General features: G+C 50.5%; 1 protein-coding gene across 1 annotated transcript in view; it reads left to right on the forward strand.

The window, feature by feature from the left end:
- The first annotated feature begins 1145 nt into the window (after positions 1-1145).
- TWIST2 (twist family bHLH transcription factor 2) overlaps positions 1146-16219 on the forward strand; it is a 56799-nt gene continuing 41725 nt past the window's right edge. The window contains exon 1 of the mRNA XM_049888602.1: positions 1146-1757. Coding sequence (XP_049744559.1) covers positions 1246-1728 — 483 coding nt within the window. The 5' untranslated portion in view covers positions 1146-1245 and the 3' untranslated portion in view covers positions 1729-1757. The remainder of the gene's footprint in view (positions 1758-16219) is intronic.

The following is a 16219-nucleotide window of genomic DNA, read 5'->3' on the forward strand; positions in this document are numbered from 1 at the left end:
CTCGCTGCCCGCCAAACAGCCCCAGCGGAGCACTCCTCCTGCCCTGGTTCAAATTCAATAAAAAGGCCCGGCCGCCCTTGATCACGCGGCTCTCCTGACAGCTCCGCGCAGGCCCCGGCCTAATAGAGCTGGGTCACCTGGGAATAGGTTCAAAGGCATCGAAGCTGTAAACCACCTCCAGGCCCGAGCCAGAGCGGCCTGGCGAACAAAGAGCCCCTGGCCCACTTCAAACGCGCCCGCGCGCCGCGACCAGATGGCTCGGGTCGGGTCCTCGGCTTTTCCCAGCTGGCCGGGCCTTGAGCACCCACCGCCCAGCTCCCTCCTGCCCGCCGGCGCTCGGCGCAGGACAGGCTGCCGCGGCGGGCCCGGGAGGACCCCTAGGCGTTCCCCAGACACCCCTCCATGCACTGCCGATACTAGAGGTGGCGGGGAGTGAAGAGGCCTGGCCAGCGGTGCAGCGAGGGCCGGGCAGGGCTGAGCGCGCGGCCCCGGGCGCTCCCGCAGAGGTTTGCGGTGGCCCCAAAGTGTTAAAGGCTCTAGAAGGAGGGACCGCCAAAGCCGTCGGGGACGTGCGCCCGACCGGTCGGGTGACAAATGGCCTTAAACGCGGGCTGGGGTGGCCCGGCGTCTCCACGGATCCGGCAGCGCGTCCGCGGGGCCAGTGTCTCCAAAGGCATCAAGTGTCCACCCGCCCGAGTTGGGGCCGGCAACCCTGCTGCGCAGTTCCCCACCCGGGACCGGGCGTCGGGGCCCCGGGCTGACTCGCTGCGCCCCCAGGGCTGCCAAGGCGCAGACGGGCCGGTCGCCCGGGACTACCGCCGTTCCTGCGGCGCCCTCATCTCCGGGAGCGCACTGGGCAGGGCCCGCTTCCCGCCGCCTCGCGTCCGGTCAGACCCTGCATCCCGCGGCCGGCTCTCCAGGCCGAGGCGCAGACAAAGCCGCCGGGGGCCCGGGGCGCGGGCGGTGGAACGCGCCCCGAGGTGCGGCGGCCGGAGGGAGGCCCGGCTGCAGGCGGCGCGGGGGGCGGGGGCGCAGAGCCCGGATCGGCCGGCCCCCGGCGCGATGGCCAATCAGCGCGCCGCCCTCGCTCCCGACAACTATTTAGCAAGCGGCCCGGCTAGAGTTTCCACAAAAGTCAGAATAACTTCCTCCCGCGGAGCCCTCGCGCTCACACGCCGGCCCTGCAACCGGAGCCGGCGAGCGGCGCGGCGAGCGGGCCGGCCCGGGGCCAGCCACGCCGGCGCCATGGAGGAGGGCTCCAGCTCGCCCGTGTCCCCCGGGGACAGCCTGGGCACCAGCGAGGAGGAGCTCGAGCGGCAGCCCAAGCGCTTCGGCCGGAAGCGGCGCTACAGCAAGAAGTCCAGCGAAGATGGCAGCCCGACGCCTGGCAAGCGCGGCAAGAAGGGCAGCCCGAGCGCTCAGTCCTTCGAGGAGCTGCAGAGCCAGCGCATCTTGGCCAACGTGCGCGAGCGCCAGCGCACGCAGTCGCTCAACGAGGCCTTCGCGGCGCTGCGCAAGATCATCCCCACGCTGCCCTCGGACAAGCTGAGCAAGATCCAGACGCTCAAGCTAGCCGCCAGGTACATAGACTTCCTCTACCAGGTCCTGCAGAGCGACGAGATGGACAATAAGATGACCAGCTGCAGCTACGTGGCCCACGAGCGCCTCAGCTACGCCTTCTCCGTGTGGCGCATGGAGGGCGCCTGGTCCATGTCCGCTTCCCACTAGCGCCTGCCACCGCCCGGACCGGCGCCAGGGTAGGTCTGCGCGGGCGCCGTGCCTGCGGGGGGCGGCCTAGGGCCTGCCTCCCCACGGGGGACCCGCGGCGCCGTGGATGGGGTACACTGGCTTGGTGGATGGGGCGCGCTTTTCCACCTAGCAACACATGGGGGGAGCTGGGAAGCGCTCATGTCTGAGGGGCGCCCCTGCGGCCCCTATAGGCTTCTGCGCATGGGTGTCAGTTGGAAACTGGGGGTGGTGACCCTTCCAGCAGGGTGCGAAGGCACTTTTTGGATACAGTGGCGTTTTCAATCTGGGTCGTGTGTGGGCCTCTGAGGAGTGGGCATCAGAGACACACCTGGGCCAGCCAGGGGTAGTGCGACGGGGGCCAGCCCTTCGGGTCCTCGAAACCTAGGCCGCCCGGGGCTGTGGCTTCCCCTCTTCCCGCGAGCAGGAGCAGCGGAGCGAGGTCACCTGGCGGCCAGGCCGCTTTCCCAGGCCGTTTGTGTCGGGAGGTCCACGTTTGCCCGCGAGCACGGCGGCGCCCCAGCTTCCAGGCCCGCGCCTTGGCGCCCCCCTGCCGCCGCCCGACCTGCGCGGTGGGGAACTTCGTGTTTGGTGAAGTAGATGTGCGCCCGGCCGCCCCGGGCTTGGCCCTGGAGGGCCGGACACCGTCCTTCGCGGGCGGCGCCGGGCCCACTGCAGCCGGCTCTGCGCTCCAGCTTCTTCTCGGCCCGGGTCAGAGCAGCCGGAGAGCTGGGGTCGGCCCCGCGTGGGAGTGCCGGCGGCAGGCCGGGCAGGCACAGCCGCGCGGCCGCAGACTGCCCGCTGGCAGGTGGAGGCCGGCCTCAGAGCTGCGGGTCTCTTGTGCTTCCCTTGAACTTGAAGATCCCGGGAGGCCCCGCGTAGAGGAGCGCCAGGGCTCCAGGCTGGGAAACAGGCTTCCAGGGGCGGGATGGGGTGCGGGCCGGGCCGGTGCCGGGAGAAGGTGGCGGAGAAGGAAAAAGGGAAAGTGCCCTTGGCGCACTGGAAGGTCGGGGTTCCCCTGGGAGAGCGCGGAGGGCCCTGCACCCGCTCCTTCTGACCAGACAAGGTCCGAGTTCGTCTAGAACGGCCCTGACTGCGGAGGCGCCGTGGTTTCCACGAGGGCTTTGTGAGGCAAGCCGGCGTCTGCTTTGAAGGGGCATCCGGGCTGTGGAAGGGTGTAAGAAGGTTTCGGGGGGTCGAGTTTGCGTTTTTTGTCCTGCTTGGTGTGTTTTCGTTTCTCGCTCATCCTACAATATTTTTGTAAAACCCTCTACTTCACACAGAAGGAATTTAAATTATTCAAGTGTTTGTCGTGCAGCCGCCCCTTCTCCCAATCGCATCTGGTTCTTTCTTCTTTGGCTCTGGAATACCTGCAAATGTTGTCGCTGTGGCCGGAAAGGTTAGCGATCTAGCACAGGTGGGTTTGAGATTTCATTTTGCAGCTTTCATTTCTGTGCTGCTGAAAATCCTTGGGATGAAATAGCCACCTAAGATAATGATAGTTTAGTAGGTTTTTTTTTTTTTTTAAAGAATTTTTAACAGAATAACTTGTGGGAAACTTCTTCTGACTTTGTGGAAAACAGATGGAAAGTGTCTCCATCACATGTTTCTTCTGGAAACAAACCGCGTTGGCTGAGGACTAGAACGCGGCAGGGGGATAATACATTAATTCTGCTTTCTGCCACTTAAATGATGAGCGTCCATTAGCTAATTCCCTTTTCCCTTTACACCAGCCGTGGTTTACAGCAGATCAGAAATAAGGATAAACAGATGAGGAATGCCATCTTTTTTAAACACACACACGGTCTTGTTTAAGGAAAATGTCAACAGAATTATTATTAAGATTGCCCCCCAGAAAATTTTTTTTTGGCGGGGGGAAGCACCAGGAGATATTACCTCAATGCAAGAATTTAGTAGGAATATTTAAAATTCATTTAAAAGCAATCGCATTCTAAAACTTAAAGAATCCAGCATAAATCACAATGAAAGAATGCATGTGTGTGTGTGTGTGTATATATATACATATATATATTTGTGTGTGTGTGTGGTGAAGGTTTACAGAGCAAATTAGTTTCCCATTCAATAATTTATACACGAATTGTTCCGTGACATTGGTTGCAATCCCCCGAATGTGTCAGCACTCTCCCCATTCATTCCCACTCTGAGTTCCCCGTTTCCATCCCTCAGGTTTTCCTGCCCCTTCCGGCCTCTTCATCTTTGCTTTTGGGCAGATGTTGCCCTTTTGGTCTCATATAGATGATTGTTCTAAGGAGCACTTTCCTCACCGGTGTCACTGGCTGTTTTATAGGCCTGTTTATAATCTGGCTGAAAGGCGATCTCTGGGAATGGCTTTGGTTCCAAGTGAGAAGGGCGTCTAAGGGCCATAGTCTCAGGGGTTTCTCTAGTCTCTCTCGGACCAGTAAATCTTTTTTTTTTTTTTGTTTTAATTTGAATTTTGTTCTACATTTTTATCCCCACTCTAACCGGGACCTTCTATTGTGATCCTGGTCAGAGTGGTCAGTAGTGGTAGCCGGGCACCATCTAGCTCCTCTGGTCTCAGGCTAGTGGAGGCCGTTGTTCCTGTGGCCCATTAGTCTTTTGGACTAATCGTTACCTCGAGCCTTTGGTTTTCTTCACTCTCCTTTGCTCGGCTAGAAAGAGGCCAATAGATGTATCTTAGGTGGCTACTTGCAAGCTTTTAAGACCCCAGACGCAACTCACCGAAGTAGGATGCAGAATGTTGTCTTTATGACAATTGACCTAGATGTCCCCCGAGATAGATATATATATCTTAACAATATATATATAAGGTATATATATATATAAAGTATATACATATAATTTATATACAATACATATTTTTTAAAGGCAGTACTTGTGATAAATGAAAAGCAGTGTTATGAAATTGTTTGGAGAATATCCTTGAAAAATATAATAGATCACACATTCAGATGGAGAGCAGATGATCTATGTGGGGCCCTGACTCATAAACTTGGATACAACCGGCTATTTCAGTTACGCCAGTTTCTTTAAACTGATAGATACACGCACTCTGTAAGAAAGGAAGGGGTGTTTCATTTTTAATATACTGATGACTCTGAACATTGCTGATTTTTATCAGAATGTTAGACAAACACTTTTGTATCCCTTTTGCTTTGAACTCAAAGTACCTAAAAATTGCAGGACTACTTCATTATTCTCTGTGAGCATAAATACAATTATATTTGGTCTGATCTGAAAATGTTGCAAAATGGCATTTGTTATTTATTTGTAACATTTCTAGGAAGCATTTGTTATATGTATCAGGAAAGAATTTTCAGCCGTTCCAGTAAATTGCTTGTGATCTTAATGTCTAATTTGAGAAGCTTTCACATATGGGGAAAGCTGTGTCTGGACTCAGCAGAAACAACAGAACTGGAAACGGCCGAGTATTTATCCTGACTTTCTTATTTGCTTGATACTTAAAAACACAACTAGGCAATAAATCACATGGCGCTGGACAGTCTGCTGAATTTATCCCACACTGAAAAATTGGAATAGAATTTTTACTCTTCTAAATATTCTCATTAAATGTGCAAGCCTTGGGCAGGGTCAGAGTCACCTGGCTGGAAGGTGGTGGAAGGTGACACTTCCCAGTGAGGTGTTTTCCCTGTTCTCTGCTTTGTGGTTAAAGAAAACAGCTTTTCCAATTTCTGCAACATACACACAAATTTTTAGCCGGTTACTACATCAAGAGAAAAAGACCTTTTTTTGGAGAACTTTTAGTTGTTTTGAAGAACAGTGTGTAATCCTCTCACCATCCAATACATGTAAACCTTTTCTTCCCTCCTGAAAATTTGCTTCTTGGAGGTATCTGTTAACTGCTGTCTTCTGAAGGCTAGGTGGTCTTAAAAGAAAATTGATACCCTCTGGAGAAGAACGGAAACGCAGAATCCCGGTTGAGTTTTTGCTTGGGAAGAAGTGGAAGGAGAGCTGAGTTATGTGAAGTGTTTTGTCCTAAAATGCTCCTCTGTAAATTCTGATGTCTGAAGCTGCCTAGCCTCAGGTGGTTATTGTTCTCTTAAATATCAGTGGTTCTTCTTTTCACCTTGTATAAAGCAAGGCTTTGTACTCCTCTGGCCAAGGGCTGGGAGACCACCAGAGTGGCTGTTTGAGGCCATTTGAAATATAGTACGTTACTGAGTTTTTCTGAAAATTGTGCTATTTTCAGGCAGGTCTGGAGCCTGAAAACATTAAGTTTTCATTGTCCCCGCTTTGCTGTATTCTAGCAGATGACGCTGTTGCCAGATTCCTCTTGCCTGGAAGAAGATCACAAAGTAAACTCTCTGTGAGCAGGGCACGATAACTCATAACTTCAGTTTAAATCTGGGCTTTAAAAAAAGAAAATTTTTTTTTAATAAGCCAATTTTAAAGGCTGAACTTTTATGACAGTTTTTAAGCTCCATATTTATATTAATCTGCTCTCGCTGGTGTCTTTACAAAGCCTGAGAATACACGCTGGAATGTCTGTTTATGTTTGTGTCTTTTCCTGGGAAAGGATAAATGTGCTGCAGAAAGCCAATGGAATACCACGCTCTCCACTAGCAAAAAGTTCTCGAAGGAGGCAATACAATTCAAATAAGAGATGAATTAGCCAAGAAATGGGAAACTGTAAAGAAGAAACAGAATGTAAGAGATAAGGACCAGCATGAATGCACTCAGAAATGGAGCCAAGACGAAACAGAATAGAAACTACTTAAAAAGATACTCCACGTGTCCCCAGCATGCACACGTGAGACAAGACTGCATAGTGCTAAACACACACACAGACACAGACACACCACACATAATACATGTAGAACTGGTGGAATCTGCTCAGGCCTGTGGGTTGTATCAATCCCTGTTTCCCGGTTGTGATATTGGACTATGGCTGTGCAAGATTTATTGTTGTGGGATGGTGGGGAGGGGGGGATGAGTGAAGATTACACAGGCCTTCTGTGTATTATTATTATTTCTTCTTGAGCTGCATGGGAAGCTGTAATTACCTCAAAAATTTTTAACAAGTCTTTTATAAAAGATATCCCACAAGAATATTTTTAAAATCTCTGTATTCAAATGAGCCAATTATATGAGGAGTTATGCCTTATTTCAGCATGATAATCTAAAAAATGTGCCTTGAACGAGAATCCACGCTTTTTTTCCCCGATGCTATTTGCATGTGGCGTTTCTCTTCAGAATTTATGAGTAGTTCTCAACATATTTCCAACATGCAATTAATTAGAAATGGTTCCCTGTAATTCTTAAACAGAGAGTGGCATCTCAGAAATCAGATTGATACATTTATCCCTATAGTAATAAAGAAAATATTTTCCAGGGAAAATTGAGGACATATTCACCTGAAACTAATACTAATTTTCTTTTCAGATACTGAGTCTATATTGACTCTCACCATGCACACACGCACACTCACACACACACTTAAAATTCTAAAGCCAGTGATTTATATATTTATGATTGAGAGGGCTGAGTGGCGAGTGTCTTTGAAGCTGTTACTTATCACCCAATTTTCATCATAACATAAAAATTATTCACCAAGAAATGCCAAGATTGAAGTTTTAGCATTGGAGCCACACACAGTGAGAGAAAGAAAGAGACAGAAGAAGGGAAGGAAGGAGGGGGAGAGAGACAGACAGGGATGGATAGGTACGTATTGACTCCTAAACCCTGTCATGGTTAGTTTAAATTGATACCTGCCTTTGGAACATATTTTCTGTTTGGGTTCAGTGGAAACCCTCTGAATGTGTTTTAGTTACATGAAGCTGTGCCGAAATGAATGTTTGTTTTGGAATGAATTACAGTGGCATTAAAGATGAGATTTTCGTGCTGATGTAAACTGAGGCATGGTGGGGTTTTCTTCAGCGATTACTAATTGCTCTCACATTAGAACGAGGGTTGTATCAGAAACTGGAAAAGCCGACTTTGCTCTGACCTGAGGGGGATTTTTTAGCAGTTTTTTTTTTTTTGGCTGTGTTATTTTATCCGCAACTCCACTGTTCAGAATAACATTACTGACCCCGCCATTCTGCATAAGAAGGCATATGGTCATGAGGGCTGCATGGAGGACGCCTGGGAGGCTGTAACCATCACCCAGTTCACATCGTAATGTTGTTTTCCCCTGGTAAAGATTTAGATGATCCAATTCTCTTGAATCGTCACCTGGAGTTGTAATTTTACTTCTTACATCCTCAGAGCAATGCCTTTAAAATTGGGCAAATCCCTCCTTTCCGCAGTGCAGAATTTTCCGTCACTTAAATGAAGGATGGACATCATCGAAAAGAACTTTCAGTTATCAGCTTCAGTTATTCTGGGAAATTCTCCTGTCTCTTTAGCTCACATTCTGCCTTTTAAGATGGCCATCGACATCTTTCGGGGATAATAGTGAATTTAGTTATGCTTTGTGGCGTTGGGTTCCAGCTTCTCACTGTTGAATTTGACAGACCATTCACATTTGTTTTTCTAGACCTGCCGGTCTGGTGGGAGTGACAAGAAAGGTTTGGGCAAAAATCTTTATTTTTATTAACCCCTTGTCTGTGGCCAAGCGTCAGACCCCATTCCCATGGCTGACGTTTGTCCTCTGGTCACAGCCAGCGTCTGTCCAGAGCGCCAGGCAGAGCACCACAGAACTCCAAACCTGGGGGCAGGTCTTTAGTCTTCTCCTGAGAGAAGGAAGAGGTAGGGACCTCTTTTCTGTCTTCCACATGGTGGGAAAAAAAAAAAAAAAAAAAACCACAACTTCTGTTGTTAATGCTGTTTTTCTATTGTTGTACAAATAACATGTCACCTTAGCTTTTCCGTTCAATTCTGTATGAGTATGACCCTCTCCTTGAGGTTCAAGAGACTTTTGCCTGCTTCCGAGGCAGGTGGGGCTATGTGAGGGACAGCTTGTAAAATAAACAAACTCCCTGAAAGAAAACACAGGCCAGCCTTTCACAGCCTTGCCTTCTCCTTCCATGGTGGGTTTCCTTGTGCGTTCTACTTTGATTTAAAGTCCTGGAAGCCACAGTGCAAGCCGGCAGCATTTTGGTTTTTTCAATCAGGAGGGCTGGTAATAAATATTGAGCTGCCTTTTCCTTTCATTAATCTCAGTTCTTTCAGTGGGTTTGGTTTGAAGGGCGTGTGAGGGGACCAGAAGCCAGAAGCCTTGCTCGACCTGGGGCTGATGAAGTGCCTGTTACCTCGCCGCCTGCTCCCATAACTCAGACCTGCAGCTCACGGAGATGCAGACGGGCCAGCCTGCCTGCTGGCGCAGCAGAATTTCTATCGGCCACTTCCGGAAAGCTGGTGTGAGTTGTAAATCTCATTCCTAACAAGATTGTTTCGTCTTGATAAATACACAGTAAGGCACTTCTCATTTCTTTGGGAAATGCCGAAATTACTGAGAACTGGGAAGGGAAGGATGGAGGAAATTGGGCATGAAGATGTCCCCACTCACATAGTTGGCTTTGATGGATGGCCACCATGGTCGTGGAGAATTAATTTTCCTGAATTTAAATAATTCCAAATTGCCTATTGCATAGATATTGGCTCCTAAGTACTCAAAATCTGCAGCGTGCATGCATTTCTCCTCTAGCCCCTGACCCCCCAGCTGATTCTCCCAGCCCTCCACACGCTTGTAGGTGTTCCTTAGCTGAGTTACTCTCTTCTGTTTGCTTCGTTTTTATTAACTGAAGCCCATGTAAGGTTTCTTATGATACTAAGTAATAATAAGTTGTAGAGGAAGATCTCAAATTGACTCCACGGCCATGGGTTTGATTTTGGTTTTTTAGAGGAAGGCTAAAACAGCACTGTCACACCCAGAGAGTAAACCCCTCATCTGGAAGGGTGCTCTGTGGTGGGTGCCTCTGAGCATTCCGAAGTTCCATGCACCAGACCCCTTGCCACCTGTGCCCGTCGCGCCCTCTCCTTCCGTCAGCTATCGTTACTAAAACAGGAGCACCCAAGGCACAGCTCTGCACCCAGGAATCCTGATGTGCCGTGCCTTTGCTCATTCCTCTCGTGCAGAATGACCCGCCACAGCGACCCAGACCTGCCTGGGCATGTGTGTGGCTCAGACAGAGAGGGCGCCTGGGCAGGCAGGGCGGAGAGCGACTGACCACACGCGTGGGCCGTCTCCTGATCCCTGTGTCACATGAAGCAGTCCACATAGTGAAGTCGTTAAAGGGCAGAACTAACATGGATATTTTGCTGGCTGTTAACTTACAGCCCGAAATTCATTTCTACACAGTTTTTGGAGTATCGAGATTTTCCTTTAAATTAACGAAAAGCAAATGACGAGTGCGGTTATCTGCTTATCTGCTCATTTCAAATATTGCTGTTACATTGTATCCATTACCGTTCCTTACGTTTCAAAACGAACTTTCACATCAGGTCAAAGTCGCTCGTGTGTCCTGAGCAGGTCTGTGTACATTAATCTCTCATTTATCCTTTTGAATGTGAAAAATTTAACCCTTCTAGGCATGACAAAGTAAAACAGAAAATTAAAGTGAGGACCAGCAACATGACGACGAAGAATCTCACAAGGAATTGGGGCCGTCATGGGAACCTGGACACCTTCATAAGAACAGAGAAGAACCAGGGATTTTGTGTGGGCTGCGAGCCCCATCTGCCGTGGCACACAGATTTCCTTCCCCCCAGCCTTCCTCCAAAACCTCCAAGACAGGGCTTTATCAGAACAAATACCCATCTGCCTCCCAGGAAAAAGACACTTTTTAAAAATCCAGCAGAGCCACCTGGACACTGCCACAGTGATGCTGCAAGCAGGAGCCCTCCGGGCCAGGCAGCTGACAAGGATGCTGTGCCTTGCCTTCAGTGTGCTCAGTGCCACCCGCCTTACCTCTGAGGGACACCAAGGAAGTCCCAGAGGTGGCCCTGCCTGCAGGGGGCTGGCCCCAATCATTGGGGGCTTCAGATTCCAGAGAGCAGAGGTCACCGAGATGGGGCTCAGGGTGGCCGCCTGCTGTGCACAGGGTGGGGACCTTCAGCAGAGGGTGCTGGGGCCAGCCCAGGCTATGTGACTTCCAGGGCCCCCCCCTCCCCGCCCCCAGTACAGCAGAGGAAGGACCTGCTGACCATTTGCAGAGCCTGGGTGGTGAAGCTGGATGGGGCCTGGAGCACTCACTGCCCATCACAGCCACCCCTCACGTGAGCCCAGCACAGCGCTGCATCCGCCAAGGTTAATGGAGGGAAGTGGTAACTCAGTGCCGATTTCCTCCTTCTCCTGGATTTAATAGCATGATATCCCCCTATGGTCAAATGCCACTTTCAAAGCCTTGGCTTCTCTGAAGCCAGTTTCCAGGAGAAGCTCAGGCTGCCGCTCGCTGCCTCCCAGGTCTGCTCAGGCAGCAGGGCCAGCCTGTCCTCACTGAGAGGCCCAGCGCCCACAGGGTCGGTCTCGTCAAGCCAAGCTGAAGTCTGCAGGGACAGCAAACAGCGTGGTCAGACTCGGCTCGCTTCTCTCGAGTGCATCAGGGTCTGATCAGCCTCCTGGACCGGCGTTTAAGGTACATTTTTTGAAAGTTACAAAGTGTCACTTAAAGTTAATTACATAATTTCACTTTTTCTGGAGAGAAAGAGGATGCTGGGATCATCTGTGGCTCCTGGGCTGGGGGTGGGGTTTCCCCACTGAGCCTTCTTCTTTTTGACTCTTCACAACTTGGAAGAGGAATTAATTAATTCAGAGAACTTTGAATGTATGTGACAATGTACAATCAGTGTGACCTCCACTGCGGGTTTTCCAGTTAATTGAAGTCATTGTTTCCAGAATAAATCATATGTGATTCTTTTCCATAGTCAGCATCTCCCACATGGCATTTTCTAATTTGGGAAATTTTAATTAGAAAGCAAAGGCTGTTTCCTTTGCAGGAGGCGGCTGGGTTCCCCAGTTAACCCATTGGACAGAACCCATTATGTGGGTTCTCGGGAATCTGCAGTGCCAATAAGGCTTACTGAAGCTAACAAGGAGTGGAGAACCTATTTCCACTCCCAGCCCTGCAATTCTCTGTGTGGCCTGAGGCATATCGCAGCCTCTTTGGGCCTCAATTTCCCCATCTGTAAAATGATGGAGCGAGTTGCTGATAGCCCTCCAGCTATCAAAATCCTATGAGCACGTATGACCCAGCAATTCCACTCCTAGGTATATACCCAAAAGAACTGAAACAGGTGTTCAAAAAAGACTTGTCCACCAATGTCCACAGCAGCGCTATTCATAACAGCGGAAATGTGGAAACAACCCAAGTGCCCATCAACAGATGACGGATGAACAAAACGTGGTCTATGCATACCCTGGAATATTATGCAGCCATATAACATGCATGCCACAGTGTGGATGAACCTTGAAAACGTTGTCGTTGTTGTCAGGTGCCGTCAAGTTGGTTCCGACTCACGGCTACTCCACACACAACAGAACAAAACACCGCCTGGTCCGGCGCCATCCTCACAATCGTTGTTCTGCTTGGGCCCATTGTTGCAGCCACTGTGTCGATCCATCTTGTGGAGGGTCTTCCCTCAACATTATGTTATGTGAAACAAGTCAGACACAGTAAGACCACATGTTGCATGAGTCCATTTACATGAAATATCCAGAAAGACAAACCCATAGAGAGAGAAAGCAGATTAGTGTCTGGGAGTAGAGCCCTAGTGGCACAGCGGTTAAGAGCTCAGCTGCTAAGTAAGAGGCTGGCAGTGTGAATCCACTGGGAGCTCCTTGTAAACCCTATGGGGCAGCTCTACTGTGTCCTGTAGGGTTGCTATGCGTCAGAATCGACCCGACGGCAAGGGGTTTTCTTGGTTTTTGGAGGGGCTGGGGGCAGGGGGAGAAGGGAAATGAGGAGCGACTGCTTAATGGGTATGGGGTTTTGTCTGGGGTGACGAGAAAGTTCTAGAACTAGATAGTGGTGATGGTTGAATGGCATTGGCCACTGAATTGTACATTTTAAAATGGTTAAAGGGGTACCTTTAATGTTATGCGTATTTTACCACACACACAAATCCTGTGAACCATCACTTGGGGTACAGCTATGCTAAGCCTCCAGTTTTCCCGCACCCTTTCAGAGACATTATCCCGTCAATGTGCAGGACTTGGCACTTGCCAGGTGACTACCGATCATTCAAGTTGTGCCCGCCTTAAACCACTTTGCTTTCAAAATCCATTTCCTAAAGTGTTTATTAAAAAAAAAAAAAAGCACCTCAGGCCTCTGGCATCACACTGCTCTTTCTGGCTGTCCCCTGATCTCAGCGGTAGGTAGGGGATGCCTTTGGAGACAGCTCTGAGTTCTCGCACTTTGGGGAGTGGGGCCCTGAGGTTCTGGGCTGCTTGGATGGACCCACCAGAGGAGCCCCAGGAGCCGTGTCCACGTCTGCAGAAGGCTGGTTAGTGCCTCCCCTGCCCACCTCAGTGATGGGGGCCAGGTGGGATAGCTCGTGAGCATTTTAACCCAGCACATCCAGCAACAGACTCCCATAGCCCAGGGTCCGTCTGCTAATCAGACCACTCAGGCTGGTTCATGGGCTCAGAGACCCTCCGCTGAGCTGGTGCTGCCACCACGGGTACACACACACACACACACACACACACACACACAAAATCCTTTGCCGTAGAGTCCATTCTGACTCATAGTGGCCCTACTGGATAGAGTAGACCTGCCCCATAGGGTTTCCAAGCTGTAAATCCTTATGGAAGCAGACTGCCACACCTTTCTCCTGCAGAGCAGCTGGTAGGTCCAAGCTGCTGACTGTTGGTTAGCAGCCGAGCGCTTTAACCACTGTGATGTAAGGCTCCTTCCACAGATACGCGGACACACTGATTCCTGAATGATGGGGTCTGGCCCTGGGCTTCTCTGCAGCCTATGAAGCAGATACCTCCGAGCTTCACCCCAAACCCTAGCACATCTTTTCTAGGGCTCTAAATTGAACAAGGAGTCCCTGGGTGGTACAAACAGTTAACATGCTCGACTGTTAACTGAAAGGTTGGAGGTTCAAATCTACCCAGAAGTGCCTTGGAAGAAAAGTCTGGCAATCTACTTCCCAAAAATTAGCCATTGAATACACTATGGAGCGCAGTCCTGCTCTGACACACCGTGGGGCCACCATGAGTCAGGGTTGACTTGATGGCCACTTTTTTTTTTTTTTAGAAAGGGAGATAAAACAATGGCAGGAATGGTCAGTGGGAATGCTGTTAAGATGTGCTTAATTGTTATACCTTCCTGGTTGCCCGTAACTCCCAGCAGCTCAGGCTTAGCTTGCCCGTCTGTGACAAGTCTGTGACAGCTTTAGTTACAGGTAGGTGAGGCCTCATTCACCTGCGGCAGAGTCATCGTGGGCGCTGCCCCCAAGAGCGGAGGGTGGCTCTGGGTCACTCAGGAGCGGCCGGGTGGCTCTGTCCCTTCTTCCCCTGATCTGTTAACCTTTTGCATGCTTCCTGAACCCTCGTGCCCCCAGGACAATGCAGAAACCACCCATCTAGAGGGCTGAGCAGGGGTTTTGGTCTTGGCGTTTCCTCCAGCCCTGACTCAGTCCTGGTTCTTTCTTTACACCATCATCTCCAGGCTATTGTGCGCTCTGCATTGGAGATGCTTGCAGAAACCCCAAAGACAGTGTTGGGTCACAGGCTCTTCATGTTTTGAGAATTCGGACAGAAAGGACCAGGAGAACTATAAAACCAAAAACCAAGCCCATTGCCATCAAGTTGACTGTGACTCCTGGTGACCCTGTGTGACAGAGTAAAACTGCTCCATAGGGTTTTCTTGGCTGTAATCTTTACAGAAGCAGCTCGCCAGGCCTTTCTTCCATGCAAACTACTTGCACCACCCAGGGTTCTTAGGAGAACTCCACCAGATCCCAAAGAATCTTACCAAGAAGGGCAGGTAGCTGAAAGCAGCGGGAAAGCTGCTCAGCTCCGTACTGCTGTCCCCCGTTCTGGTCCTCTGCCCACCAGAGAGAAGGCCAGAAGGAAGGGAGGGAGGAGGCAGGGAGGTGTTGAGCAGCTTCTGACAGAGTGGACAGGAGCAGATGTCCGAGAAATTCCAGAAGAGACAGGGGGCTGGCTCTGGTCCCCGGGCCAGTTCCCTAGTTAAGTTGTGCAGTAGGCTTGACAAGAACCTGGGTCACCCCCACAAGCGGACACATCTCGGTCTCCCAGCCCTCATCCATCACCACCGCGTGGGTTCTTCCAGCTGCCGGTGTGCAGAGCCCAGCTGCAGAGCCGACAGGCTTTGATTCATTAGCTGCGTCCACATTCATCTCCTGGGGCCACGCTGCTCCTCTCTGCGACCATGTCCACCCTGTGCTCTGCTTGCTGTGGGACCCTGGAACCGGTACCCCACCAAGGCAAGGTCAACAGAGGATCTCCATCCTTTCACTGTCTAACCTGGTTTCCAGAAATACCACCAAGGGCATAAATGGAGGCTGCACACTGGGCACACAGCACACTCAGCGTCTCATGGCCACACCTGCCCCCTGAAGCTAATAGAAAAGTCAGGCTTCCTGGTGAATCCTGCAGCACTCATGGATTTTGCTCCGTCGGGACCACGGCCCAGTCCTGCAGGGATTGTAACCCATAGCCAAGGTGTGGATAGAATGCAGTGACCTGCCAGCGTATTGTCCACAGAGCCGAACCGCGAACCTTCTGTGAGCCCAGCGACAGTCACTGTTGTGGGTCCCTCATAGCCAGGTTCTCAGGGTAGAGGACCAGCCCCTGCTGGGGAACCAGCCCTACTTTTAGGGATCCCAGGCCTGGGATAACCTGGGAGCAGTGGACACTGGGGGCTTTCCTGCAGAAACCTTCCTTCGGAGAGCTGCAGCGAGCAGTGTCCTCCCCAAACACTGTTTACAAGGCCTGGAGAATAGGTCAGTAGTCTTGCTAGACAAAGAGCCCTTAAAAATCAAAAAGGAAAAGGGCAAATACCCAAGAGACAAAATAAGCCAAAACAAGAATTCACAGAAACCATTCACTTGGCCAAACCAAGCCAGTTGCTGTTGAGTTGATTCCAACTCACGGTGACCCCATGGGTGTCAGACTAGAGCTGTGCTCCATAAGGTCTTCACTGGCTGGCTTTTCAGAAGTAGATTGCCAGGCCTTTCTTCCAGGTGCCTCTGGATGAACTCGAACCTCCAACCCTTCCGTTAGCAGCCAAGTGTGTTAACTGTTTGCATCACCCAAAACCAAACCCAAATCGATTGCCATCGAATCAATTCCAACTCATAGCGACCCTGTGGGACAGAGTATCACTGCCCCATAGGGTTTCCAAGGAACGGCTGGTGAATTTGAACTGCCGAACTTTTGGTTACATATGAAAAGCCTTGAACTTCAACAACAATCCGAGAAATTCAAAGTCACCCAGAAATATATATATATAAAAAAAAAACTAGTTCTTTATTAAACTGGAAACACAAATTCCAGTCTCCAGTACTGAGGAAGGCATGAGGCACCAGGCAGCCC

This window comes from Elephas maximus, chromosome 6, assembly GCF_024166365.1.
Source record: "Elephas maximus indicus isolate mEleMax1 chromosome 6, mEleMax1 primary haplotype, whole genome shotgun sequence".
Classification (NCBI taxonomy): Eukaryota; Metazoa; Chordata; class Mammalia; order Proboscidea; family Elephantidae; genus Elephas; species Elephas maximus.